A 27,804-nucleotide genomic window follows, 5' to 3' on the forward strand; every position below is an offset into this window, starting at 1 on the left:
CACATCATAATGAACCAAAGTAATACCAACTCATCATTCTAATAACAAGCAAAACAATTTAGAACTTTAGAGGTCAGAGGTTTATCATCCAAACTATCGGTTCAACGTATAAACAAAGACATGCAAGAGTTTGACACTCGCCATATATTCCAGAAAGAAAGAAAATTGCGTCGAAACTCACCAATTACGGCGATAAGGCAATAAATCTATCTCACGAGTAGTTCCTGCGTGAACGAAGCGCTAATCTTGGAGGAAATGTGCAAACGCGTCACTTTTCTTTCGCACGATGGAGACGTCATATGATATCGGTGACGCACAAGAAAGCTTGCGTCAGTAATGTTGCACGCGCGCAGCGTACATCGGTACTTTTTTTAAATCACTCGCAGCTGTCGCGCCTCTGAAATTTTTTTTCGACAGTCGTCTGTTCAGTTTTAGAGGCATTCATAGAATAATTATGACTAACGCGAACACGCGCCAGGCGCAAAACCGTAGCGCAAAACTAACCGAAAGTGAAACCGAATGTCGGGTTGGGCGAAAGTGGGAGAAAGGTAAATTACAAAATATTAGTTATAAACGTGCGCCTCGAGTTTATATTAATATATGATAAGAAATAACAGTACTGTTGAATAATTTTTATTTGAAAATGTTAGAAAATGCTAGCTAGAAAAGCCTCAAACAACGCAACACTGTTGCAGATTAAGTGTCCCTCTAGGTGACCCAGGCTACCGCCCAAAAAAAATATTTACCTACTTCTTTATTTATCTAAATGCTTTTTATGTATATATCGACTAGACTTCCCCGCGTTCCTTTCCACTGTGTTCCTTTCAGTTCACAGCCTTTGCGGCCTTTGCGCCTTTGCCCGAAAACGAAAAAGACGCGCACGCATCTTGGAAGACAAGAGATGAATCTCGCGGCAAAAAGACTCTTGGGGTGGTCAGGAAAGCTGCTCCAGGTATTTGAATATTGCTTAAAACCGAGAGAATACTGGGCGATCTTCAGAGTTTAAATGTCGAGTGCTGCCTTCCTTTCAGTACAACAGAGGAATCGCAACCACACAGAGTCCACGCTGCGAGGAGAGGCCACCTTCCCTGGAAAAAAGTGTGTATAAACAAGAAACGGTGTTTTTGTTGGCGGTACGCCCTCGCGAACACCTTTAACAATAGTCTTTCAGTGGTGCACACACTGTCACAACTCTGGAAGCACGTGCGGCCACGGAGCTCTACAAATTTAGCTTTTGACCAAATATTCTCGCTCGGGGTCAGTAGGTCATCTCTCCAAGTGATAACCCAGGTGCTAAACGCAGGTGAGCGTACTCCTTATGGAAAACTAATAAGGTCGCAAACGATGTGCCACGCATAGCGAGGCAGCAGCGTTTAATACTGCCATGATATTGGAACCTGTAGGTTAGGAATAGCTTGAGAGGGCGAATGGAGAGGAGAAAAGTAGAGAATTTTGTGAGAGGTGCTTGCCTCGCTATTCTTGACCTGGAACAGACTATAACCAGATTTATCTCTTCAGAGTGAGGGTGCCCACTCAATGCCCATTCACACACGAGCATTCGCCTACGTTTTTCTTAGGTTAGGTTGCGAGTCGCCTATGCTTCGTATGCTGCGTGCAAAGCTACTCCTTGAACTAAATGCCACGCTTAACACTGAACACTGATGTCCCGGTAACTGGCGGTATAAGGACCCATAATATTATGCAATGTAAGCAAACGGTACTGTGTGAACAGGTAATAACAGTCATTATCATAGAATTCTAATGTAAAAAACCGCATCAAACTTTCCGGGAAAAAAAAAAAAAATTCTTATTAAAGAAATTTTTTACGTCACCCTCTCACATTTGAGATTATATTGCTCGTTACAGGCATCAACCAAGTGACACTTCTCGGCCGAGTGGGCATCGAGCCACAGCTGCGTGGCAGCGATGCTACCCCGGTGGTGGTCTTCACCCTCGCCACCAACAGCAACTACAGATACGAGACAGGCATGTCATTCTCTCCTGCCATCTAAGAGATGAGCTCGATACTAAACAGGGTCCCCAGACACCTAAAAGTTCATTTATTTACCGAAGCTGCAGCTCTTCACTGATAGCCATAACAGGAGTGGTATCAATGCACAAGACGGTTAGCAGATTGCATCGTCTTAAATGCGAGGAAAAGACACCCACCACCCTGGTTAGACATAGAGTCGCTTGATAAGCGACTCTACGTCCAATATTTGTGTCTCCATCGCTGCTCGCCTTCTTGCGGCGGAAACAGGAACTGCTCTGGCGAGTGTTTCCCTGCTCCCTGCTCAACAGGCACGGCGGAGCTGCTCGGGATTGTGACGCGCGAACAACCATTTCTGAATGAAAATGACTCTTTGAACGACATGATGCGCTGTCCCGATTTAGTGCTGTAGCCTGTCTGGAATTGAATCCCTCCGTTTCGCCAGTTTTCCAGCACTAACGATATGTGACGCATTGAACTTTGTTGAAGCATGTAGGAGTTTTCGAAACTGGAAAGACTAAAATAAAACAATTAAAAAAAAAGTCTTGAATTTTGTAATTAAGAAAACAACACTACTCGCCTTTTGTTTTTCATGGCGTTTGATCCGGCAGCAAATATTTTGCAGTTTTGCCTATTGTTAAAGGGTAACTAACAGGGTATTTATGCTGGCCGAGGTTTTTTAGTTGTACACAACGTATGAGAGCCAACTACCCAGAACAGAATATCTGGCTCAAAATTTGGTTTCTTTCCGCCCGAAAACCACCAATCAGGAACTGGCCGGTTGGAGTCGCGCTCCCTCTGTTTTCTGTGGTCACGGGCCGTTTTCTAAGGTGTGGGCACAACCACCAAATTTAATCAAAATTGTGGGTCATTCGTTCAATATTAAAAATAAGCAAAAAGATGAAACCCATTTTTTGTGGCTTCTAAAAAGCTGCAAGTACGTTGATTGAGAGAAAAGGTTGCACAGACGACCGGAAGCGTTGGCTGCGTAATTCTCAACATGGCGTCGTATTGCGTATCGTGGGGCTCGCGGGCTGGACGGCGATGTCGGCGGATGATGGGCATGGGACCTCTACATCAGAGCTGTCGTTCGTGTTACCGGTGAATCTGTCTTCCTTCGAAAGAGAAATTTTGGGCCGATCAAAACAATTAGGATTCATTCTGCACGACACGCCTGACCATCAAGCTGATTTGCACGAAAACGTCGCTAAGTCGTCGCCCCTTCTCGTGGCTGAAGACATCACTAGTCTTACGAACACGAAGTGCATACTTCAAGTTGAATATGCATGTGTACGATTTCTTTACTAAGTGTGAATCTGGCCAACCCGTGGTGCTGCCCGACTTCAAGCCTGGCGAGTGCCTTTGCTGCAGGGAAATCGGCAGCAAACTTTCTGACCTAGAGTCGTCTGGCTGCATCACTACTAAGGAGTAGAGATGAAAAGGTTTAAAAAAAAAAACGAAAAAATTCGAGAAAAAAAAACACGTTTTTTTGTGTTTTTTCAAAGAGCCAAAAGTCGAACAAAACATTCAAAATTTCCAGTCACATTTTTGCTTCACAGTAACACTATTTTGGGCAGTCCTACTTTTCATTTTATTTTAGTAAAACAATAATGTGACTCAAATAAATAGCAGACAATAATTGAAGTTGTCATTTTCAAATGTACAAGCTCTGTAACTCTTTGAAATGGGATTTATATATTTAGTGTCGTCGAAGTGGTAAATTTTCGGCGATTTTGACGATGTGTTTTACGCGCACTTCAACATTTTCAAACATCTTGCGTTGTGGAAATTGTTTACTGCAACCAATTATGAGCTATTTTTATTACTACAAACCAACCATCACACAGAACCGTAAAAATTGTGGGAGGAAATTTTTTTTTTTTTTTTTTTTTTGTTACATCAGAGGGCTGAACACGTAAAAAAAATAGCAAAATTTCCATGCACAATTATGTTTTAAAAGTATCACATTTTGTGCAGTTCGGGTTTTGGTTTTGTTTTGCGAATACAAAGCGTACTTCGATGAAATCGCGGCCAGCAATCGCTGTCGCCATTTTCAAATGGCGTGTACCTAAACCAACGTTACTACAACCACTCAGTTGGGAAACTGCCATAGAGACTGCTCTGAAAAAGTGGCCCCGACCTGTACTCCGGAACCGAGCTAATGGCAAACACAACGCCGCCATTTCTCCCGCAGCGTACACACAAAACTTGTGTTTTGTGTACACACAAAACTGCGCAACCGGCTTGCAAGTGAACATGTGAAAAAACTTGTGTATGTGCACTCAAATCTGATCCTGAAAAAATCTTTGACCGACGTGAACGCGAGTGTTCCTCTATCCAGCGATTCCGACTGGGAACAACAAGTGTTTGGGGACATATGCAACGCTGTTTAGCCTTATCAAAATATGGTATTTCTGCTTGGTAAGCTGTTGATATTACATAAACCTTAATGTGAAGTATTTCAGATATTAAAACTTCCCAAATGCTCCTGCTTTATCATATTGTGTTGATGTAAAAAATGCGTCCACGCAGCAGTCTCAATTTTTCAAAAATTTCCAATTTTTCCTAAAAAAAACGTTTTTTTCGGGCTATCCAATATTTCACGAAATTTTATATCTCTACTAAGGAGGAGTCCCCCCTTGTCTGCCTGAACATTACTATGTTAAAACTATCGTATTTCGAGCTTCACGATAGGAAGCTCCCTGCGCCCAAGGACATTCACAAGTCTATGTTGTCAGGAGAAACGATTACTTCATATTGTAGAAAGTAGCTCGACGGAAAGGTGTCCGCTTTACACGCTACGAACCCAGGTTCAATCCAAAGTGTGGGCATATAATTTTTTTTTTTTGTCCAACATTTTGCGATATTTACACATTTCTTTTTTACAATTATCACTGAAAAAAAAAATGAAAAAAAAGTTGTGATTGAAACGTTGCTGAACTAAATGGCATAGAGCTCCCTTTTTGACATTCGTGAACTCAATGTAGTCACTTTGCACAAAATGCAAGGAGCATATAAATCGAATAGCATCCGCTTTCTGAGATGCCCGTAACAGTTTTGCCGGAATTGCAGCCAGCCATTGGTCCCGATCCCGTTGATCCTTCGGGAACTTGTGGAGATCGCCGTACAATGGCACTTTTGGATGCAGAACCTGTGAGGCAGCTCCCCACGCAACATCTTGGGGACATTCTTTTCAGAGCCGGTCACGGACATTCACCACTCATTTCCTACTCTTCAGTGTACAAAGCAACTAATTTTGGAGAGCAGAACAGTAAGCGTAACAAACAACTGCAAAGCAATCGCATGGCAAACAGTACCTGCAATGTGTGCTTTTGCTCGGCCAAAAAAATGAATGGAGGGAAAAAAGAAAAAAGAAAGCCCAGTTGGGTGTAGCCACATGACTTACGGCACTCTCTCATTCTCTATATTTCTTCGACCTCCGTGCGTAGGTTTCAGTTTCTGTTTTGAGCAGTTGCGTTTCTTGGCTTTATTAAAAATATACATGATTGTAGCAAAATATTTGGGTAGTCTTCTGATGCCATATTAAATCGCCTAAAAAAAAAAATTTTTTTTTAAGGGGTGTTACTCTTTCTTTAAATTTTGAGAGCATTTTTATGTGCTTTATCTACTATTATTGCCAGTTTTTCGTGACTGTGTCGTACTAGCTTTTCTTAAAAGTCTGTTTCATATGTAGAACACCATTTCTTAATTTATGCATTTCGTGAAAGTATTTTGAACTCATTACCTGCAATAATATCTTTCGAAATCTGAATTGCTTTTATTGGTTTGTTGGGAATAGTGCATAAGCAATGAGTCGTCTAAAGACCCAAACAGTCATTAAAGGTACACTGACAGGGTATTTATGCTCGCCGAGGTTTTTATTTGAGCATAACTTATAAGGGCCCAATTACCTAAAACTCATTTTGCGGCTCAAAAATTTTTTTTTTTCCGCCCGAAAACAGTTGGCTGAGAATTGTCCGGTTTTAGTCTCGCTTGCTCTCTTTTCCATGGTCACGTGGCATTCAAACTATGTGTACCAAGTATATTCAAAGTCATGGGCCATCTAAGGCAAACATTCAATATTAAAAATAGAAAATGAACCTCATTTTTGTGGCCTCCAAAAAGCTGCAAATACATTTATTGAAGAAAAAGCATTGCACAGGTCACAAGAAGTACATGTACACGTCTTTCTCAATATGGCAACGTACGTACTGCGGTCTGGACGACACGATGGCGGCGCACAACGGACCAACGTTGCGACGGACGTGAAGCGGCTACTTCGGAACTGTTGTTTGTGGTACCGGCCACTCTATCTTCAAGTGCAGAATATCGAGTGGAAGGGATGTAAGTGCAAAACAATCGCAAGACAAACAGTACATGCAACCAGACTTGTACACATTATTAAAAAAAAGAAAAGAATTATATTTACAATTACACAAGGCTAAATTGTAAATAATTACAGTTACAGTTACCCTTCCAGAAAAGTAAGTGACCATTGCTGCAAAAAGTAATTCGTTACTTTCGTGGCATCACTTTCTACCTAACTGTCTAGGGTGAGACACAAAACACAAAAGTGTTATGGATGCATTTATTGTTGCCACTACAGCCACTAAATATGCTACACTTCAGAGCAACGACACTTGCCCATCTTGGTGCTTAAACTTATGGTTCCCAGTTATCTAAAGCTGTATCTGAAATCACAGGAAACTCTTTTTCGTTCGCGATTTTGCCAAGATTTCTGCACCACTCGCGAATCTGACAAAGGACGACGTGAACTTCCAGTGGGGGGAGGAGCAAGAACAAGCGTTCAACGAACTGAAGAAGAGACTCCAGTCGTCTCTTATCCTTGGACAGTTCGATCCATCAGCAGAAACGGAAGTTCACACGGACGCCAGCGACGCCGGACTTGGCGCGGTACTCGTCCAAGGACAAGACGGAGCAGAGAGGGTGATCGCTTACGCAAGCCGGGCACTGTCCAAGGCAGAGAGAAATTACTCAACGACCGACAAGGAATGTCTCGCTGTCGTCTGGTCGTTAACCAAGTTCCGCCCGTACCTGTACAAGATCCCATTCCGAATTGTCACGGACCACCACGTTCTCCGTTGGCTCACCAACCTCAAGGAGCCGTCGGGACACCTCGCTCGCCGGAGCCTTCGACTGCAAGAATTCGATGTAACTGTTGTGCATAAGTCTGGCCGCAAGCGTAACGACACCGGCTGTTTGTCTACGGCCCCAGTTGAATCTCCTCCCGACGGCATTGACGACGACAATGACGCCCGTTTTTTCGGTGCAGTTACAGATACCGACATGGGAGCACTTCAACGAGACGACCTGGAACTTCGCGCTGTCATCGACCACCTCGAAGGTCAAGGAAGTTCAGTTCCGCGAGTCTTGGCCCGAGACTTGTCAAGCTTCGTTCTGCGGCGAGGCGTGCTCTTCAAGAAGAACTTTGGAACCAGCAACCTTGCCTAGCTGTTGGTTGTTCCTGCCAGCCTGCGAGAAGAAGTCTTGCAAGCTTGCCTCGATCACCCGACGCCTGGACACCTTGGCTACAGCAGTACGCTTGCCTGGATTCGTGACAGTACTATTGGCCGAGACTCCCGAAAACCGTCCATCTGTACACACGGTCATGCCATGAGTGCCAACGACGTAAGAAGTCTCCGACGAAGCCAGCAGGGCTCCTGCAGCCGGTATCTGCCCCGACGACGCTCTTCCAGCAGGTTGGAATGGATTTACTTAGGCCGTTGCCAACATCGACGCAAGGAAACCGATGGATTGTTGTCTCGACTGGTTATCTTGCACAATACGCGTGACAATTTTCAGGTCTATGTGGTAATAAGGAAAATCTTGCTAGTTTGAGGGAAATGTTGAGCGCCCTATATATATATATATGGAATTTCATAGGAATATTATGATTTTATTTCGAGGTAACATAGAATTTTAGCAACTTTGGCTACATTGGGGCTATTCTCTCCAGCTGATTGGCGGTTTGTTTTGCGACCATCTGGAAACACTGAGGGGCGCTCGAACAACCCCTTTTGGCAAAATCAATTTTCATTGGTTTTCATCACCTCCTTGAAAGCTATGGAGAAAGAGATCAGCCAACTGGAAGCTTCTGAAAGTGCTGCTGTGCCTTCTCGAAAAAGAAAGCCTGAGTACAAGAAGAAATACTGCAATGTCTGGAGACTTCAGACTTACCACGACTAATAATATTTTGTGAAGTGCCGTGCACGAAATGGTAGTTATTGTGTGTCATGTTCCCTGTGTTCGAGTTCGAGAACTCTTGCCTGTGTTACACCTTTTGTTTTGGACGACCCATTATAAAAAAAAGTGCCATTGAAGTTATTAACCAGTGCCACATTTTGATGGCGTGCATAACATCTAAGGTGAAGATGGGGCTTCATTTGTTAGTTTGAATCTCCCGGTAACAAGTCCTTTCGCCAGATTTGCTTTGGCTGCGGTTTTGGCCCAATGAACTCATTTCTGCAAAACAAACACAAGGCGTAAAGGCTACATAATGTATCTTTCGTCGTAAAAATGGAAGTGATGCAAAAAAAAAACAATGAATATTTAGTATTATGTAATTATTTAGACAAGCGAGGGAAATTTAGTCGGAAATAGGGAAATTTCAGGCGTTCGCTAGGGAAGCGCATACTTTCCGTGTTGGCAGCCCTGGCGTATCATCTGCTTTCTTTCGCTGGTCGGTTACACCTCCCAATGCTACTCCCGAGACCTTTCTTGTCACGGTGGGAAAACTGCCACATTGCGTCACCTGACTGTCCAAGATGGCAAGGTAGTCCTTTGGTTTACAGAAACCAGGAGTGAGAGACGCGGGCGCTCAAAGGTTTGGGCCACTTTTTGTAGGTGCCCACCCATCTGACGGACTGTCATGCTCTGGGTAATTCAATTCAACACAAAGAACACTAGAGACCAGGCCGCGAGCACGCGAAGAGAGGTTGCCACAGCAGAACCAACGTCACTCCGAGCTTGTGGCACTTGCATTCAACCCACGACTCTCAGTGCAACAAGTTGCAAGACAGCTTGGTATCAATAGAGATATCAAATGGAGGGTGATCCGTCAACAAATGTATCTGTTCAAGCCACAGGTCCTGTTCGAGCTGCAACCAGATGATTAGGAATGGTGAAAGCAGTTTTGTGGGGGTGGACGAACTTGGGCACATCTCCACAAACAGGAACCACCTTCAGTTTCTACTTTTCACGTATGAGGCTATTTTCCATGAGGGCGGACACATCAACAAGTAGAGCACCTGCTGCTGGTCCGAGACAAACCCTCACTGGATCATTGAAGAGGCCGTCCAGCCACCAAAGGTTGTAGTATGGCATGGACTTTGGAGGGAACGTGTTGTGGGTTCAATCTTTGAGGACACGGTCATCGGCGATGCCTACCTTTGCACGCTCCAACAAGACGTCTTGCCGGAGCTGGAAGCTTCGCACAAGAAAAAGGAGGTGTGCATCTTCCTGCAAGATGGAGCACCTTCACACTATGCCACAGCAGTGAGGGACCGACTTGATGGGACCATTCCCAGAAACCGGATGGGTCGCGAATCACCGACGATGCCCCGACCCCCACGGTCCCCTGACAATTCGTGATTTTTTTGTTTGGGGTTTCATAAGAGCTCGGGTCTACAGAATACGCATGTGCACGACGACAGAACTAAAAGGGCGAATTATATCCGCCTTCAACGTGATACGGACAAAGTGCAGGAGGCAGCCTTCGGGGATAGTGACTGAAGGCTGCAAAGTGCCTCCAAATTCGAGGTGGACATGTTGACCGAAGAGCATAGGTAACCATTTTGTACATATGACCATCACCTTCGACAACCGCAAAAACTGCGGGCTTCTATTGACAGGCTCTTTTCCGAGCCATTGGTCGCTGTTTATCTGGAGTAGGCTTTCATACTTCCCGTGTCTCAAAAGTGTGGCCCAAGTGGCGTCCAAAGCGACGCATTGTGAAAGTTTTCCCACCAACCGTGACAAAAAAAGGTCTTGGGAGCAGCATTGGAAAGTGTAACCAATCAGCGAAAGAAAGCGGACGACGCGCAGACGAAATCTGACGGCAGCAAGGGCGCCGTCAGCGCCTTCGTTATGCTACCGTCTTTTCTTTTATTTTTATTACTTCAAGTTTTGCTATCATTGTCCGTGTTTATTTTTAAACCAAAGGTATGTTGCAAAACGATCATGTTCATATTAAAAGACCACAGTCGACGCGGGCACTTTCAATATTTCTTTAAAGCAAGCCGTAACAAGGAGGTAGCACCATCTATCTATCAATGGGCCTTTTGCGCAAATGTTGGGCGCCATCTATCGGCAAGCAGAAGAAGCGTTTTGATGGCCTGCCTTGCTTCCGGTTCTGCCCTCTCCAAGCTATGTTGGCTGTCTGAATGCGGTCGGGAAATGCGCTTACTGCTCAGCGTTTGTTTTTCCTCTATTCATCACAATCGACGAGCAGATTTGTTTTCAATTAATGCGTTAACTATGAACGACTTCGTCCGTTTGTACATTTTTTTTTTCCGAATGAATGTACGATTGACTTCACCGTGGTGCCCGTTGTGACTGACGACACCGTTGAAGCTCTCTTCGACCTATGAGAGAGTACAAACGGTTACATTAAACTAGGATTCATGTCATATGCAGTACCAGCAGTAAATTCAGAAAATATTCGAGACCAAGTTACAGTTAAGGAAAGCCTTTTTTTTTTAATTGCAAGCTATTGGTTTAATTTGCTCGAAAATTTTAATTGGCAAGATGTATTCTGATAAATGTGAAAGCTTACTCTAAACCGTCCGAAAAACACCGGTGCCTGAATGTACCAATGTAATTCTCATCATAGGTGTATTTTAGTGGTGGGTTTCACCTTGTGCAATTTCAACGCATAGCTCCATTTCTATTATAAAATGAGACCAACAAACTTGGCCGGGTCAACGGCGGACTTGTTCAGCGACTATACTATAATGTCATTTGCAAGTTTTTGGTCTCGTTTTTACTGGAAAAAAAGCACCGCTTTGAAATTTCACAAGGTCGAATTCATCACTAAAATACATGTTTAATAAATATCTTAATACGTGCAGCCACCGATTTCTTAGCGAGCTTCGTCATTGATGTCACCCCACTTTTGGGCTACAGCTGTGTGCGACTGTAGGTCCTAAAGAAAAAACACAAAATCTGCCACACCTTTTTTAATTTTTTCTTTTCTTTATTTTTAGTTTAGCACCTGTAGACAATGTTGCAAACATATTTTTTGTTTACTCGATACATATGCGAGGACAACACATTAAGATGATTGTTTCCTCTTTATTATTTAACCACAGGACCAGCAGATGCGGTCGTGGTAGCGATAGATCTGCTTTCATTTCACTTTCTGGGTGTGCTCGTAGCAACGAACTGTGCAGCATAGCCACTTTACCTAAATGATTTATAAATATTTGGAAACTGTGGGTTATTCCAATGTTTACAACAGCCAAAAAGCAGACAGGCAGTTTGCATAGCAAAGCGAGACAGTCACACTGGTAAACAAAAAAGTGTGCCAGTGAAACGCACTAGCCCAGAAACGCCAACTCCGAGGCGCTCGCTCTGCGTGGCACATAAGTAGGATGTGTATTTTCCGGTTTTAACCGAAAAACACCGATAAACATCCGTCGGTGGCGAAAATACAAAATCGGTTAAAACCGAAAAACACCGGTGGTTGGATTTTTTCGTTCTGGTTAAAACCGAAAAACACCGGTCGTGGCATAATTCCGACCTAGCGAAACCCTTTCCCCGTAGAGGTTCGTCAAACGTGTTATCTCGTGGATCCTGCATTCTTCCAGTGTTTATACATGGCTTGCACGTGGCGTCAGTCCGCCCTCCTTTCTAGGGGTCGAAAGCGTTTAGTGAACGCAGTGGAAGCTAAGCTCTCATAAGCCTTTTCCCCCATTGTGTCTCTTATGGCCCCCTTTTGTGGAAAAATTAACGCAGTGGAGGGTAGGCTCTCACGTGCCCTTTCCCCATTGTGTCTGGCCAAGTGATGTCGGTGCAAACCATGTATTCAGAGGTTGCTGAGGTTCCTGGAAGACACTGCTAACGTCCGTGTCGTACAGGAGCGTGCCTTTTCATAATTGTGGGTTGTGAACCGCAAGGAACCTGCTGCCATGACGGATGCAAGCCTCTTGAGGTATGTTTGCATCTACTATAATAACCAAGTGTTAGAATTAGATGCTTCCTAGAGAAGAAGTGTATGAAATATGCGAATAAAATTGGAACTCTCTGTTTGTGATCAATCGCATTTTTTCCACCGATAATCACCGATTTTAGCCTCGTAGTGAGACGTTCCACCGAAATACACCGGTGTTTTGAAAATAAATAAACACCGAAAAACATCCGCCGATTTTTCTCACAAATAAACACCGGAAAATACACACCCTACACATAAGCGACACGACAGCATACCTAACCAATCTGCTGACTTGTATTCACTCACAAATAAAAAATGAAGGAACAAAAACATGAACTTTCCTTGAAGTGGAAACTGCAAACGCGGGAGGGCTTTGAAGGCTGCCTTTACGAGCCGTCCGCATTGTATCGCTGGATCGCCCGAATCCAGAGCTGCCAAAGTGTAGTTGCTCCGAAGCGTGGCTCATTTGCAATGACCCCCCGTTCCGCAGGCGAGGTGCAGCAGAGGACGCAGTGGCACCGCATCAGCGTCTTCAAGCCGTTCCTGCGGAACACCGTCCACCAGCACATGCGCAAGGGTTCCAGGGTCCTCGTGCAGGGGCGTCTGGTGTACGGCGAAGTGACAGACGCCAAGGGAGTGGGGCACATCACCAGCACCGTGGTCGCAGGTACGGCTTCGCAATTTTCTTTGTTACTGTCGCGGGAGCGTCGATTGACGGTCCAGTCGCTGCGGCAATGTTGTGGCGCCCGGAAGGAATTTCCGACCGATCTGCTCATTGCGTCCTAAAAAGTGGTCCCCCGACGTCCACCCGACGCCGCCGCGGGTCGCTTCCCGGGGGGGGGGGGGGGGGGGGGGGGGGGGGGCTATGCAAGACGGCGAGACCGGGGCATTGCCACCTGCTGCGATTGGTCGGCGCCACACCGCCAACCAATATGAGTAGGCGGCAATGTCCCAGTACAGTCCCTTCGTCCCGCCTTGTCCCACCGTTTTGCATAGCCCCCCAGCTTGATAGTCTACGGAAAAGTCGGCAGCCGGAAGTTGGAATGCCATGACGACGAGAACGCTCGCATTCTTATTTTTTCTCCATAACTCCTACGGCTGCTTGTCAGGATTGCAACGCCTGCCGGCGGGGCGCTCGGGCTTTTGCAACCACTTTGGAACCACTCCCGACGCACGGGCGTATTGGGACGCTAGACGGATAAGTCGGAGACGCGTTCCGGGCGCCGTAGCAACGTCGACGAGAACGGGTACGTAACGCACGTTCATCTGCGAGTGTCGTCCGCCGTAGTCGGCTAACGGTTAAGAACCCGGTTGGCACTCGCCTCGGGCGTAAGCTTTCTGCTTTTGAGGAGACTTCGTCGCACGCGTAGCATATAAAGTTGGAAGAAGGCAAGGTGCGTTTGCTGGAGGCAAAGCTTCTACCAGGTTCCAAACCCGTGGCCAACTATTCGCAGCGAGAACCGTGCTAGGTGGCACCACAGAGTGGCACGCGAATGTCGCGTGACACCCGGAATGCGAGGACGCTTATTGTTTACATTGTGCGCGCCGTAGTGGTATGGCGCAATTGTTCGCTTACGCTTGTGGCACGGTAGTTCGTCATTGTATCCGTGTCACCTGTCGTGCTGCAAAGTTGAAAGAATAAACAGTCTCCTTATGTTGTCCAAATGAAAGGAAACTCCTGTGTCTGTTCAACAAATCGGGTCCCGAGGATCTCGCATTCGAACAAGGAGCTACTGCACAGTCTTGGTGCAGTGGCTGCGGTGTAGTGTTGTGATTGAGAAAAGAAAATGTAAGTTGTGATAAATGTTCACTATTTCGCAGGTGCCACTGGGATTAATATTAGTTTTTTCATGCAATTAAAGGTGCGTTGCTGAATGTTTATGCTCAATACTACTAGTGTTAATTATTCTAGACTGCTTATGGCCAGCAATGTCATGCAGCATTCCAAAATACTGACTGCGATCCTAGGGTTTGTCGAGTTTGATTGGCGGCAATTCTAACTGGGCCAAAAAAGTGCTTCGTTTGCTCGTTGGTCAGATATAAACTAAATCCCACATCTCCTTTTTAGTTATAGTCATTACAGTCATCACATAACACCTACATCTGTGTAACGTCTCAAATGGCTGCGATTGAAGAGTTACCTGTTAAACAAACGATTTGTTAGTTTGAATGCACAGTCAAAGGCTTTTCAACTCTACCTCTTCAGAATGCAACTTTTTGCATTCACTCTGTAAAGAATCATAGTCATCCACACTTTATATGCTGGTAGCATTCACTTTTTCATAAATTACCAAAATAATAAATGTGGCGTTGCCGACGATTTTAATAATTTTGGTAAAGTGCAGGATGTGCATAAAAGCAAATAGGTGCAGGACTGCCCGTGAATTTTTAAAGATGCAACAATCTGGGTAGAGAACTATAGTCTGTTGCAACTCAAGAAGGTAGGGCGAGGGCAAAACAGGCCGGGGAGGAACTTAAAGCGCTAAAGAGAGAAGGTTTCCCCCTCTCTTCTCCAGCGTTCCGTCTTCTTCCTCCTCCCCGGACCGTCTTACCCTCGCTTTACCTTCTTGAGTTGCAAAGGACTTAGTAAGTCTATCTCAAGGAAGGAGACCAGGACAACAGTGGTGCTAGTGGGACAAGAAATTTTTTCTGAAACTGTCAATTAAAGTCTGAAAAAAAGGTGTAAATTTAAAACATTATTGAGATAAAATTAGGCTCATCAACATGCTTTGCACAGGAAAAAAACAACAAAGAACTCCAGTTAACACCATTGAAGCCTGGGGTGAAGACCTACCAAATGCAGAATTTGTAATTGCTGGCATTGAATGCAAAAACACGTTGTAGAAAAAAAAGAAGATAGAATGAAAAGTTACTAGTGAGACTGCCAAGCTGAACAAAAGCCCATCCAGCTCCGAGAAGCAGCGTCGGCATCGGAAAAGTCCTCAATTTGGGTTGTGCCGGGCTTCTGCTAGGTGGCAACGCTGAAACAGATCGCCACAATTACGCTCTTTTGCCGACTGCACATGGTCCCTGCTCCTTATCTGCGGACAGAGCTGTCCATCGCGGGGGCTGTCTGTAGTTGGCAGGGGAGCCTAGCAGACGACGCTCGTAAATAAGCATGACTTCTATGCACGCATTCATTCTCGTCTATGCACACATTCATTCTCGCCGATCCCTCCACACTGCTCCCTGACAAAGCGCTGGCAAGCGTGCTCCTGCGATGCTATTAAAATATCCCAAAGCTCTATTAACCATTCTGACAAAAGAGAACTGCAAGCTACTGTCAGCTCTCCTTGCGTTTCTTTCCAGACGAGGTGGTCTTCCTCGGACGCAGTGCCAAGGAGGAGAACGCGGAGAGCGAGACCGTTGCAAGTTCTAGTTTCCAATAAACTGTTGCATTCTACTGATTTCTTCGTCCCTTCGCAATTCTGTCTTTACGCACCTTGAAGCTGTTGGTGCGGTTGTTGCCGTCTTTTCAAGGAAACAAAGCCACAATAACTAACTTCACACGGATATCTTTATTTCTCTAATTTACAGCATAGTATAGAAGGCCGTCAACGAAGACTTCACCCTTTGCTCCCGCTAGAAAAACTGGACAGACGAGTCTCTTCGCCCTTGGAAAATAGGTTTTTGTGCCGGACGGAACACTTTGATGTCGGTAGAAAACTTGGGGGTCTATTCGATCACACTGAAGACCGGAAAGTTTCGTCTTGGCTATCGACCGCATCCGCGGGACGAGACCAACAAAACGGTAAACTCTTGCGAGTTTTCCTTCTTTGTATGTCTCAGTGGCCCTGGCTAACTAGCCCGCCATCATCTTTAAGGCCCATTCACACATACATTGCGGCACCTTTAGTCGGCGCAGGAAATGCCGGCAACCTCACAGACAAAGCACCGACCTTACGCCACATTAGGTTACGTTCAAGTCGGCGCTGCATCGGCACCGCTTTGGAACTGCAAAGTATGTGTGGACCGGCCTTCATTCTGGAGCCTACGTTTATAGTCATGAAACGTGCTTGCGCTAAAGGCGGTGTTTCCACCAACGTCTCTGATCACGGCCTCCTAAATTGGTCCCATCCGTCCTGCCGCGCCACGCCGGGCAGTCAGAGCCGTTGGTAGGTGCAGAGGTGGCTCTTGCAGCTCGGGCAGTGGTGGTCGACGTCGTGGCACTCGGGCACGCAGCACGGAATGAGGCAGCAACCCATCCAGCACCTGAGGAGAAAGCGACGTGGCTAGAGTCTCAAGAGCATCGGGAGTATCGACGTTTTTCCTCGGCACCTAATGCCGCCGGCTCATTCGTCAATGACAAAGGCATCGATGCAATCAGATTATGGCAGTGGTTAATAGTTAGGTTGTGATATGCTTCCATTTTGGAATGATGTGCCAAAATAGCACATTTCGGAACCGCTCCTCACTGAAAATATGTCTCGCTACATTAATATTTTTTGTTGTTGTTTTTGTTTGTTTTTTTGGGGGGGGGGAGGGGGGAGGGGGAGGAAGAAGAAGGCACAAAAGTTTGTTTGGTTACATAAGGCATGTTGGCAGCCCACGCAATTAAAAAAATATTTTGCAGTAGTGTAGTGTCTCGGGGAGCAATTTCGTAAACATAGCACCAAAAGTTTTACTTTTCGGAGGATGTTCACTTTACGACATGCGGGTTCTATCCGAGCGTTTACAAATAAAAGCCTTTTGCGAGTTTACTGTCTCTCCGATGAACTGAGCATGGAAGTGCGACTCACCCGAGCAACACTAGCGCTCCCGACAGCAGCCAGGTGAGAAGTCCCGGTCGGTATGTGGTGCTCGTCAGCACGTGGGCCCCGCACTTGGGGCAGGTCAGCTGTATGGGGTAGGGTCCCGCCTGGGTCACGTTCACCACGGTCACCCTGGCCGCGGTGGTCGGAGGGGGCCACTGTCCCGGTGCGGTCGGAGGGGGCCACTGTCCCGTTGCAGTCGGATAGCCCGGGGGAGCGCCCATGCTGTCGACACCGGCGGGCGCCGCATTACCGGGTACTCCCCAAGGCGCGCCTGCATCGCCGGTCAAAATTAGTCACTAAAAAAACTTTTTAACATGGAACATTCTTTAGCTAGATGTTCGGCATTTCGCAAAGCTCAAAAAGTGAAGCCTGGATAAAACTGTGGCCACGAGGCTCGGCACTGATTGGTCGGTGGGTGGGAGAGGAGCGAGTTGCTCGACACAGATTGGTTAACAGGTAGGTCATGTGACCAGGGGTGGAGTGAGGAGGAGAGGTAGGCAAGGTGGGAGAGGTGTGGGTTACAAGGTTGTGGAAGATCACCAGGTTTATCATTTCAAGCGTACACATGCCAAGCGTTATTATCCTGTGAACGGCGCAGTGAACGTAGCCGTCTGACTGAACAGGCTAAACAACGATATGGGTAAGTGTTTCCGATGCTAGAACGTTTCACATATGCAACACAATTGCCTAGCAATTTGCCGTACATTTTAATTTTTTCTTTCTTTTCCTCTTTCCCCACTATTTGTACAGATGGCAAGTAAACAATACTATTGTTAGTCTGCCATTTTTCTTTAATTTCTAAAATAAAATAGAAAAATAAGGCTTTTTTTGTGTTGAATACAGCGTAGATAGGTCTGTCTTTTTGGTTTGTTCTTAACTGGTCTCGAATTTAGTTTTTATGTGTTTTTGTTAGCTTGCATTTGATACTTGGTATTTAATTGACCCCCTCTTGTGTACCGCAATGTTGGCAATAAATTATTATTATTTAATTACTATAGAGAGTGTTGGTAACCCTTTCCTCCCACTGCCCGACAATGCCACGACCGCCTGCATCGCACGATATTGGTTGCGTACCGGCGACTCACGGGCACAGCCATTTTTGGTACTTGGAGCGGCTCGGACACCGTTTGCGGCAGGCCACACACGATTGCAAATTTTGGGTATTCTGCGACACTTGGGGCAGGGGGCGTGCCACAATGTTTGGTTACACATTAATAAAGGAAAATGGTACCGTAAGATTGTAATTTACTGTCTTTCTAGGATGCTTTGGACAAAGGGGCGTGGCACGGTCATGGTTTTAATAACGATAAAGCCTGTGCACGATTGTAATTCTGGGTTTCCTGGGATGCCTAGAGCGTGTAAGCCAAGTTTGCACCATGACAAGAAAACCGTAAACTATGCTTGAACTATGACACGAGCGCAGGCTGCAGAATTTGTCGGATACAGAGCCTACCACAATGCAGACAGCACCTGCGCTTTGCACCGTAACATGGTGGATCACAAGGCTGTTCATACCACGCGGGCATTTACGTCATGGTTGGATGGATGGCATTGGCTATTCCCACAGCCGTATATACTACACAGCGTTTGGCCATTCGTTGGTAAGTATACGAGGCGAATGAGGAGACGCCATTGGCCGAAAGCGGGCTGGGCGTGTTCCAGGGCGTCTTCACAAATTGGAATGTGGCCGACCAGAAGCCAGAAATAATACCCTGGCAGTGGTCGCGAGAAACAAAATTAATAAGTGTGTAGGAGTAACTCTCGGTGACTGAAAATATGGTGCACGTGATGTTTCAATCACGGTCATCCAAAATCATGGTGGTAGAGCGCGACTAGCGGAACGATAGACACAATCCGTACGCCAGGCACCAAGAATCTGCTGCCCAAGTGGTCACGCACTATCTGAGCAAAAGAGTTTGAGCGGCACATTTGTTTCTTACATCTTTTTGCATGATCCTAATCGAAACATCACGTGCACCCTAATTTCAACCATGAGGAGTTACTACAATAAACCCTTATTCTCTTATTAAAACTCTTTCTCGCTACCACCACTAGGAGATTCTTTTCAGCTTCTGGTTGGCCAAGAAAGCATGCCAAGCCCTCTATCTGCATCGGTGCACACACCCCCGTCTCTGCCCGCTCGTCCCATTGACCGAACTCTCTCTGTACACGGCTCTGGCTATACCCTTTGTAACGGGCGGAAGCTTGTGCCACCTAGCCTAGCTACGACAATGCAAAGCCATTGTTGCCTGCTGCAGCCAAAGTTTTGGTTCCGGTTTGTGATGGAGTGCAAAAACATATTGCACAAAAAATATTGTATGTTACTGGGAAATAAACGGTTTGGAACTGTTCACGGGTACTTCTCGGTGCAAGATCACTAATTGCCCCTAGTTATTTTGAAATAAGCAGAGTTACACTTAAGAGGCAGGGCCATGCAGTTAGAGCAAGATCGAGGAGTGTGGGGGGCAAAAGAAATGAAATCCCTTCAAACAACCGCACATAAACAGAAATGCGTTTTGGTTCTATGCTCTTAACAATGTGAACTGTTCATTTTGCAAGCTACCACTGCCAAAAGAAACTTTTATAGCCTCTGAACAAATGGCCTTGGGTTAACCAAGAGAGCTTCTAGAAGTGTAGTAAGTGAGAGTTTTGAGTTTGTCTGAACACCTAGTTGTGAGTAAAGTCTGCCGAACTCTCCGCGACGTACTACTCATTCGTGTGGCGTCATAATGGGATTTTGGGATTCCAGGGCTTATTTTTTTTGACGAAGACATTGTGCTTTTTGGCACTCATATTTGGTGTCTGACAAACAACACTAACAGTTCAGGGAGGCTGCATTTCGGACCAGCACAAAATTGCCCCATAGATAAATAATTTCTTCCCACGGAGCTTGGAATTTTTTGATTCGGGGGTGGCTTTGACTTGCAGGTTTCCGCAGTTTTCATCAAACCGGTTCGGGGTTTATCGGTACTTACCGAAAGCATGGAACCCCAGTCATAAACAATCTTCACTTCCCCACCGACCACTAGCACTTTTCTATGTTTTCCTTGAGACTCACCGTGTTGGAAGTTCACTCCGTCGTAGGTGGCCTGGTACGGAGGTGGCGGGTCAGCGAATCCGGGCGGCGGCGGAGACTTTTGCTCGTTCATGGCTCGCCTGCATTTCACAGCCCCGAATAAACAACTGGTCGGATGTGCTACCACCACACCTCCGGTCAAAATGCAGGAAATGCTGCAAACAGTCAAACTCCAACGAGACGTAGCTGTGCCGCCGAGTTAGTGGATAGGCTGGCTACAATGGCGATCTGGGAGAGGGAGCACGAACATTCCATGAAGCATCTGTAGTCATCGACAGGGTGAAAACGCCTTCCTCCATGCTTCGGCCGTGCGTGCAGTCTCAAGGCTCGAGAAACACCAAATTATCATAAAAGGTAGAAACCTCGTGCTGCAAACAGGACAACTGAAAAACCTCCCTGCCATTCTCAACCTGTCAGTGGCGACAGCCAATGCGGAGCGCAAGTTCGTCTGCTTGTTTGCAGCGATTGTGGTGACGTCAGAAAGACGCCGAGCTCCGATTGGTTCTGAATAAAGGATAGTGGGTAGACCTTAAGGCAACTTGCTTTGAGGTCTACCCACCGCAACTCCTGCGCAAGAAGCAAACGACTTGCCTTACGCATAGACCCCTTTTGACAGTGCAACCCCTGTTGTAAGCTGCGGAATCCTTGACAACGACGAACGCAAAAGACACAACACCAGAGTTGTAACCTTCAAAATTCTACTAATGACACTTCATTGCCTTGTTGGGTGGTGTCATTTGTTTCGCCATTGTGTGGTGCTTCGGAACTCCTAACATTGGGCACGTGATTTCGAAAGGTGCCTATAAATCGCATCTCGCAGCCATCTCCTCTCAAGATTCAAAAGCCCGTGGCACACCTCGGTGTTTCAAGACACCGCAAACCCTCGATATCGTTGCGTCACTCCCTAATTGGGTACCACCAACCCAGGACGACTGAAATATTTTGAACAAATAACACACCAAACTAAATTGCAGAATGACTGGTTCGGAGAAACAGAAATATGTCTGCAGTGTCACTGTGTTTCACTACAGAGTCAGTCATTCGGAAATACAACCGGACAAGGCCAGAAAAGAAAACAAAAAAGAAGAAAACCCTGACCTTTGAGTTGCTAACCTTATAGCTAAACTCGTCCTCCCTTTGCACTATCGTATTCTGCGAAACAAGCTATTACTTCCTGCCAAAGCCGCGATAAAACCTGCACCTCCATGTGATGCGAATCGGGCAGTATGCCCGGTTACTACACACGACGTGCAAGACTCTAGACTACGTGTAATGTCGGTCCGAAACATGGCACGCGAGCATTCTCTATGACGCGATGCCGCCAGCTTGATAAACAACCGCTCAACGTCTAGCTTGTACCCTCGATTGCTTGCTTGTCAAGTGGAAAACTGACTTCTCCTTGCACCGTCGATAAACATTAAGATCCCAAAAATGAAATGAACGCAAGGTCATTAGGAAGATATGAACCAGTAAACAAAAATTAACTATGGCTTCGAACTCGCGATCTGGACATCGGTTTTGCGATGACTCACCCGATCAAGAAGGAAGTTCTGGCTTAAAACTGCAAGGGCGTTTTGAGGAAATTCACGAAATGAACTGCAGATATGGAACGCTTACTGTCTTTCGTGTCATACAAACATATCCCGTTCACACTGTGGAATATGCGATACTGGCAAAGCAACACTTTACCGAAATCAGCACGTCATTGAAAATACCTCTCTTTTACGGCTTTCACGCGCACAAGGAGTACCAGCCACAGGTACCAGCAGTACACGCTCACGACGCTCACCTGTCGTCACCATCGTCACGTTGGTCCTGTCACGTGTCTTCGATTTTTTTTTTTTTCTGCCCTGCGCCAACGTTGCCAGCGCATATAAATCTGTGGCAAAAAGAAGTTTAATTTTAAAATAATTAAAAACAAATAATTAAAATAACAGAACCATAATTGGAAGGTTTCTAGTGCCCCAACTCCATAGAATAAAAATGAATCCGGTGAATACAAATTCCGGCGATTTCATTTTTTTTTTTTCTCTAGCTTTTTAGCGTTGTTGTCTACGCATTTCGAGAATCTTACAAAACCAGTTCTTACGAAGAAGCAAAACATCCCTGGTCGGAGGAATGCGAGAGAAATTTATGCGTGAGCTAAATAACTCGTGCTTCTCTCTTTGAGCAGGAATGGAGGGATGAAGCCAGGGGGGTAAAGGTGGGTGAGGAGGAGTGGCAAATCCCGTGCGCCGACATCCTGGGTTCCGAGTGAACGATCGCGAAAGAGAGCGACAGAACACGAGAGAAAGAAAGCAACGTTGCCATGGTAAACGCGGTAAACGCGAAGAGTGTAAACTCTCAGCAATATAAACAGTGATAATTTAATGTTGTAAACTAAATTCTGAGCTATTCTAACGCTTATAAAAAGCAATAAAGTCATTACGCTGCATTAACTTCCCTTCTGTCGAAATCTCGGAAATCTGGTGATTGCGCAGTTTCGTATTCCTCAACCGCGCCTAGCCGCGCCCCACCAGCGAAGCCGGGTAAATGGTTTAGTTTAGCGTTAACGCGAGGCCGTACATCTGCGTGCTATGCAAAAAGAAACCTTCGAAAGGAACGCGAGTATTTTTCCACCGGTAAGTTCGTGGATTGTTGAAGTTCACGAAACTGCTCTGATGATGTAACCGTGTTTGGGACCCAGAGGGTCTGCCTGCATGGTCCGCCGCTTGCGGCAGCCAGAATGTATGGGAAAATGGCGGACCTTTTCCTCTAGATTTAGTATATGATCTCTATGGATGAAGCAGTTATGTCAAACATGTAAAATTTGCGCACGTGGTGAAAGAGTCACTGATGGGAAATTAAATAAACACTTTCCAGTTCACAGTGGTCTGATTCAGACTCAGATTCTGAATCGTCGGTGGATGATTCCCAGCACAATCTCATCGTCGACTTCATCTTTTAAGGAATTAATAAAACGTTTTCTCACTCCCTCACCTCCCTCAGAACGAAGCTGTGCCTCAGAAAAGGGTAGTCTAGGGCTCTCAAAGTACATAAGCTGCTCGATTAATTTCAAACGTTAACAACACAGACACTACCATCTTGAACTGAATTTTTATTTAGACCATAAGGCTCTGTTGTATTACAAAATCAGCTTCAGGGCCCACCAGTCCAATCGTGCTATGAAACAGCCATTGGGACCTAGTGATCCACCGACACCATCGGAGGCCAATGGACCAGCAGGTCCCATTTAAACTTTCCCCCCATTTCGCACCACTTTATTTATCTCAGAATATATGTTTCTAAGAGAAGATTTCCTTTTGGAACTTGAATTGGAAATAATTAAACAAAGCCTACAGCACAAGGGCCAGTCAACCTGGCCAGTATTGCTGGCCATGCACAACTGGCCAATGGGGTAGGGAAGAAAAAGGGCCCCCCCGGTGTCCAGCAGACACCACGGTCTCGTAACCGAAGCCACGGCGTTTCGTAGAGGGAGAGGACTGCAGTCCCGCCTCTCTAACGGGCGGTCTTCCAGCCCTCCTTGTCCCCTTCCTCGCGCGGCTTGCTGGGCTCCTTGTCCCTCCAGGAGCCCCCGGTGGGACGCTCTTCCCGACGGGGCGACGGGCGCCGATCCCGGTCCTCTCCGACTCGCCAGGCACCGCCTCCACCACCTCCCCTCGAATCTTTCAATCCGCCGGAGCGCCAGCTGTCTCCGGTGCGGGGTGCTCGGTCTTCTCCGTAGTCACGGCTACGACGGTCCATGTCCCTCGAACGGTCCATGTCCCGCGGACGGTCAGCGTCTCGTAAACGGTCCGTGTCACGCGAACGGTTGTCGCCGTCCTCGCCACCTCTCTTCCAGGGGGTGCTGGCACCTCGTTCTCCCCCTCCAGAGCGCCACGATGATCCGGTGCCGCCCGAGCGCCATGGGCCGGAGCGATCCACGTCCTGGTCGCTCGTGTCGCGGTCCCTCCTCCAGCTGGACTCCGAAGCCCTTGGTGCCGGGCGCTCCTCGTCTTGGTCTCTGCGGCGCCTCCAGTTGTCCTCGCCAACGTCCCTCTCCGGCCTCGGGGGTGCCCTCTCCTTCTCAGGACCGCTGTCGTCGCGTCCCCACTTGCGCTCGGTTTCGCGGTTGTCCTTGGGACGGCTGGCCCTCCAGAGTTCGTTTTTGCGGTTCGAGTCTTCCTCCCGCTTTCTCCAGCTGGACTCCTCAATGCGAGCAGGCGCTGCGCGCGACTTCTCCGAAGTGTCTTGACGCTGCCTCTCTTCTTCCTCCAGGCGGCGCTGCTTCTCTTCAATCTCGCGCTCACGAGCCAACTTGATGGCTTCCATCTCGCGCAGCTTGGCCAGACGCTCCTCCTCTATCTTTCGCTGCTTCTCCAGAGCAGCCCTGCGCTCAGACTCTTCCTTCTCGCGCAAGTACTTCTCGCGGCGCTCCTCCTTGCGCTCCGCCTTGCGAGCTGCGAGGCGCTTGCTCCTTTCCTCTTCCAGACGAGCCTCGAAACGATCCCGCTTGTCCTTGTAGACCTGGTAGCGGTCCTGGGTCAGCCGGCTGAGGAACTCCTCCTTGTCCTCCCGCATACGCAGCATTCGGACCTTGTGCTGTAGAGCAATCTCCCGCTCTTGCACGAGCAACCGGATGCGCTCTTCTTCCTTCTGCTGCCAGAACTTCTCATCTTCCAGCTTGGAGCGCTCGTAAGCTTCCTGCAGCAGGGCAATCTCCTCGAGCCGCTTGGCTCGCTCCAGGTAGTCGACCTTACGCTCCTGCTTCTTGAGCTTCGTCTGCATCTCCTTCCGCTCCCGGTCTAGTTGTTCCACCTGCCGGTTCAGGATTTCTTCCGGATCGAGACGTTCGAGCTCTTCCTCTTCAAGGCCCTCAAAGATGCGGGCTCCGATGTCTGTCTTGCGGAGCAGCTCAATCTTCTCGAGCACCACCTTCTTCTTCATCTCGTCTTGCTCGCGCTGGCTGCGCTGCTTGGCACGCTCTTCTGCTTCACGCACAATACGCTCTTCCTCTGCCTCACGCAGTTTCTGCTGCCTTTCCTCGATCTGCTTGCGCTCCTCCTCTTCACGCTGGAAGGTCAGGTTCTCCAGCATTTCCTTGCGCGCCTCAATGATCTGCTGCCGCTCTAGGATCTTCTTGTGCTCCTTCTTGCACACCAGGCGGTAGGCGTCAATGATGTGCATCTTGAGCTCCTTGGTCGATTCCTTGATCTCGTCCGGCCGAATCAGGTGCACTGACCGCTGGAGCACTGAATAGAGCTTGACGAGCTGGCAGCGAATCTGCTCGCTGGGCATGCCTTGCAGGTGGGGTCCTTCTACCACCTCTTCCTGCTGCGAGACACTCAGCTCAGAACCAAAGTGAAGGCAGCGCTGCTTGTGGTCAATGCGAACCTGCAGGTTGTTGCGGCGCACGGCATCGACCACCATGTTCTCGAGATAGAACGGTGTGGCAAAGGGGGCCAGCTCCAACAAACGGCTCAGTTCGATGGTCTGGTAGACTTGCGACACCTCTTTGAGCAGACGCATGACCGTGATGTCCTGAAGGGCCGACACATACATGCGCAGCTCTGAGCATTCTTCCCACTTGTTGATGAAGTCGAAGCACTGGCTCACACGGCCACACAGCTTCAGCGGATGGAAGTCCACCTCGAGCCAGCGGTACAGGTCTTGAAGCTGCAGGGGGGCTAAACCCACCACGCCAAGCCGCACCAGTTCCTTGACGAGGCTGGCCCTTGTGGGCGGGGTGTTCAGTCCCAGGAGGGTTGCCAGCAGCCTGTGGCTCTTGTCATTTACATTCTCTTCCGTCTCGACCAGACGGTCTATCTCGGGTCGGTTCGGTGGCATGGGCACTGCCAGGGTGGCCAGCACTACTCTAGATGCCATCTTCTGGATTTCCTCAGAGGTGATGTTCTTCTTCAGGTCCTTGGCCAGATGGAAGTAACGGAATAAGGCTGAAGCATGGAAGAGACGATTACCAGCCTTCCAGAACACCAGTGCAAGCTTCTGGTAGTAGTTGGCCATCAGCTGTGGCTTCGGAGATTTCTTGGAGAGGGTCATGAGACCATGGATGTCTTCGGTGGCCTTGTAAGCTTCCTGCCAGAGCTCCATCTGGATGGCACTGTCCAGCTGCACGAGCCGCGTTTCCAGGTGCATGGCCTGGCTCTCCGGGTTGTTGAGGTTCACCGCTGTCTGCTGGCTCTGGTGGCGGTGGATCTGGCCCAAGTGGGTGCGCAGGTGGTCGCACAGCTTGCGGAACTCCGTCTTGCGGTTGTACTTGAGGCAGAACTTGAACGCCTGGCGGGCGATGTCGTGGTAGAGACATTCCACCCGCGAGTTGTTGCGGAGCAGCTCCAGGCATTGCCGGTACGACTCCCACAGGAACTTGACCCAGGGCGTGAGCACCACTCGGTCGGTTCGGTCTTGGGTGTCCTCGCTGCTCACGGCGCTCAGCAGCAGGCTCTCTGGCGTCTGAACGTTGTCCAAGTCGTCGATGTCCACCACGACCTGTTGGGATTCTTCGCGGGCGGCTTCGGTCTTTTCCTCGGCAAGGTCCAGGTACCCACGGACCACGTCCTCCAGAGACTTGATGTTGACCTGCTGACATATGTTGCGGTACTGAAACAGGCCCTCCTTGGCGATGTGGCTCTTCTTGAGCTCGACGCAGAGCTCCAAGTACTGCTGCATAATCGGCTCGTGGACTTTCTGCCATGTCCTGTGTTTGCGGCTCTTGATGACATCGTAGAGTGCGTCGAGTGCACGATGCTTCTTCCCGACATCGATGAACTCTCGGGCTCGTTTGAGAGCATTTTCTGGACGTTGAAAATAGATCGGCATGATGAGTTAAGAAGTTTTAGCTCACCGGGCGATCAGGGTGACTTCGGAATATATCCGATATCGAACACGACAAAATCGCGATACTGCACGCATATGACGTGAAGAACCAAGAGAAAATGGCGAAAATTGCAAACTGTGGGCACGAATGGATGAAGCACAAAAAGCGCGGATTGCCCTAGTGCACCCAAAGCGTACCTCAAGTAGGCTTCACGTGCGTGGTTCGCGCCGGAAAAACGATCAATAAAAGGTAGAAAGTTTTCAACTGATTAGATATTAATTTTAGTTTGACAAAAAAACACGTTATTAAAAATAATAAAGTTCTTGCGTTATTAAGATTATATCACCCTAGACATACGCGCATATAACTCTAGCGTATCGAATTGTATAGTAACTAGTGTCACCTGGCGAACAGAATTTGAAACAAACTTCGCAACGGAACTTTTTTTTATAATTTTGTTGAACGCGTTGATGAGAAAGTTAAATACGAGAAAGAATAACACATGAAGGACGGACGAAGCAACTTTCGATTTGCAACGTACAGGGTTTTAAGCGTTTTAAGGCTGACAAGCTCCAAACCAAGTTGCTCCGAACCATCCGGACCACTGATTGAGATCAGTGATCCGGACCCTGGAATGAGAGGAGGAAAGAAGCGGCAAAAAGGGGAGCGAGGGAGGCGAGGGGGTTGTGTAAAGGGGGTCGAATCCCGCCGAGGAGTGGTAGCGAAAATGGGATATTTTTATTTCCTTCTTAACTTTTCTAATCAACCAGAGCCCACACACGTCTTAATATTTTGGACTGATATAAGTGCATGGTTTTTTGTTTTGTTTATTTCACTCGTCTTGAACAAGGAAGAACTTGGAAAAAAAAAAAAAAAAGGAATGTCAGATCACTTTTAACAAATATTTATTAACATGTCTGTACAAAAGTGCAGTGCAGCAGTTGAAGTACCTAGAAGTATCCACTCTAACTTAAAATATATTAAATATTTATAAAAATC

The 27,804-nt window shown here is 47.3% G+C and overlaps 3 protein-coding genes across 8 annotated transcripts; 1 reads left to right on the top strand and 2 right to left on the bottom strand.

Annotated features, from left to right (window-relative positions):
• The first annotated feature begins 807 nt into the window (after positions 1-807).
• On the top strand, positions 808-15,568 carry LOC8035187 (single-stranded DNA-binding protein, mitochondrial). Its single transcript, XM_040207421.2, has 5 exons — positions 808-952; positions 1,032-1,098; positions 1,867-1,986; positions 12,652-12,828; positions 15,471-15,568. The coding sequence occupies exons 1-5, from the start codon at positions 902-904 to the stop codon at positions 15,548-15,550; spliced, it is 495 nt and encodes a 164-aa protein (XP_040063355.1). The 5' UTR covers positions 808-901; the 3' UTR covers positions 15,551-15,568.
• A 92-nt stretch (positions 15,569-15,660) lies between these two features.
• Positions 15,661-21,861, bottom strand: LOC8035186 (lipopolysaccharide-induced tumor necrosis factor-alpha factor homolog). Of its 6 annotated transcripts, none has more exons than XM_029988242.3 (4): positions 21,781-21,861; positions 19,974-20,071; positions 16,901-17,186; positions 15,661-16,373 (listed from the first exon to the last, which is right to left on the bottom strand). In XM_029988242.3, the coding sequence occupies exons 2-4, from the start codon at positions 20,062-20,064 to the stop codon at positions 16,265-16,267; spliced, it is 486 nt and encodes a 161-aa protein (XP_029844102.2). In that variant the 5' UTR covers positions 20,065-20,071; positions 21,781-21,861; the 3' UTR covers positions 15,661-16,264. The 6 variants fall into 6 exon arrangements, with proteins under 6 accessions (XP_029844102.2, XP_002411154.2, XP_029844101.2 ...); XM_002411109.4 differs by having other exon boundaries at positions 21,524-21,803; XM_029988241.4 differs by having other exon boundaries at positions 21,707-21,802.
• Positions 21,862-23,075: 1,214 nt separating this feature from the next.
• Positions 23,076-27,025, bottom strand: LOC8035185 (eukaryotic translation initiation factor 3 subunit A). The gene has a single exon (XM_029988246.4). The coding sequence runs from the start codon at positions 26,805-26,807 to the stop codon at positions 23,490-23,492; it is 3,318 nt and encodes a 1,105-aa protein (XP_029844106.2). The 5' UTR covers positions 26,808-27,025; the 3' UTR covers positions 23,076-23,489.
• Between the last annotated feature and the right edge of the window lie 779 nt (positions 27,026-27,804).

This window comes from Ixodes scapularis, unplaced genomic scaffold (genome assembly GCF_016920785.2).
Source record: "Ixodes scapularis isolate PalLabHiFi unplaced genomic scaffold, ASM1692078v2 PGA_scaffold49__6_contigs__length_1374808, whole genome shotgun sequence".
Taxonomy (NCBI): Eukaryota; Metazoa; Arthropoda; class Arachnida; order Ixodida; family Ixodidae; genus Ixodes; species Ixodes scapularis.

Coding starts and splice junctions, on each gene's coding strand:
- LOC8035186 (XM_029988242.3), bottom strand. CDS start 20,064: ATGAACGAGCAAAAGTCTCCGCCGCCGCCCGGATTCGCTGACCCGCCA. Junction 17,187..19,973: donor CGGAGTGAACTTCCAACACG/GTGAGTCTCAAG, acceptor CCGGCGATGCAG/GCGCGCCTTGGGGAGTACCC. Junction 16,374..16,900: donor GGAGCGCTAGTGTTGCTCGG/GTGAGTCGCACT, acceptor CTTTCTCCTCAG/GTGCTGGATGGGTTGCTGCC.
- LOC8035185 (XM_029988246.4), bottom strand. CDS start 26,807: ATGCCGATCTATTTTCAACGTCCAGAAAATGCTCTCAAACGAGCCCGA.
- LOC8035187 (XM_040207421.2), top strand. CDS start 902: ATGAATCTCGCGGCAAAAAGACTCTTGGGGTGGTCAGGAAAGCTGCTC. Junction 953..1,031: donor GGTCAGGAAAGCTGCTCCAG/GTATTTGAATAT, acceptor CCTTCCTTTCAG/TACAACAGAGGAATCGCAAC. Junction 12,829..15,470: donor CACCAGCACCGTGGTCGCAG/GTACGGCTTCGC, acceptor GTTTCTTTCCAG/ACGAGGTGGTCTTCCTCGGA.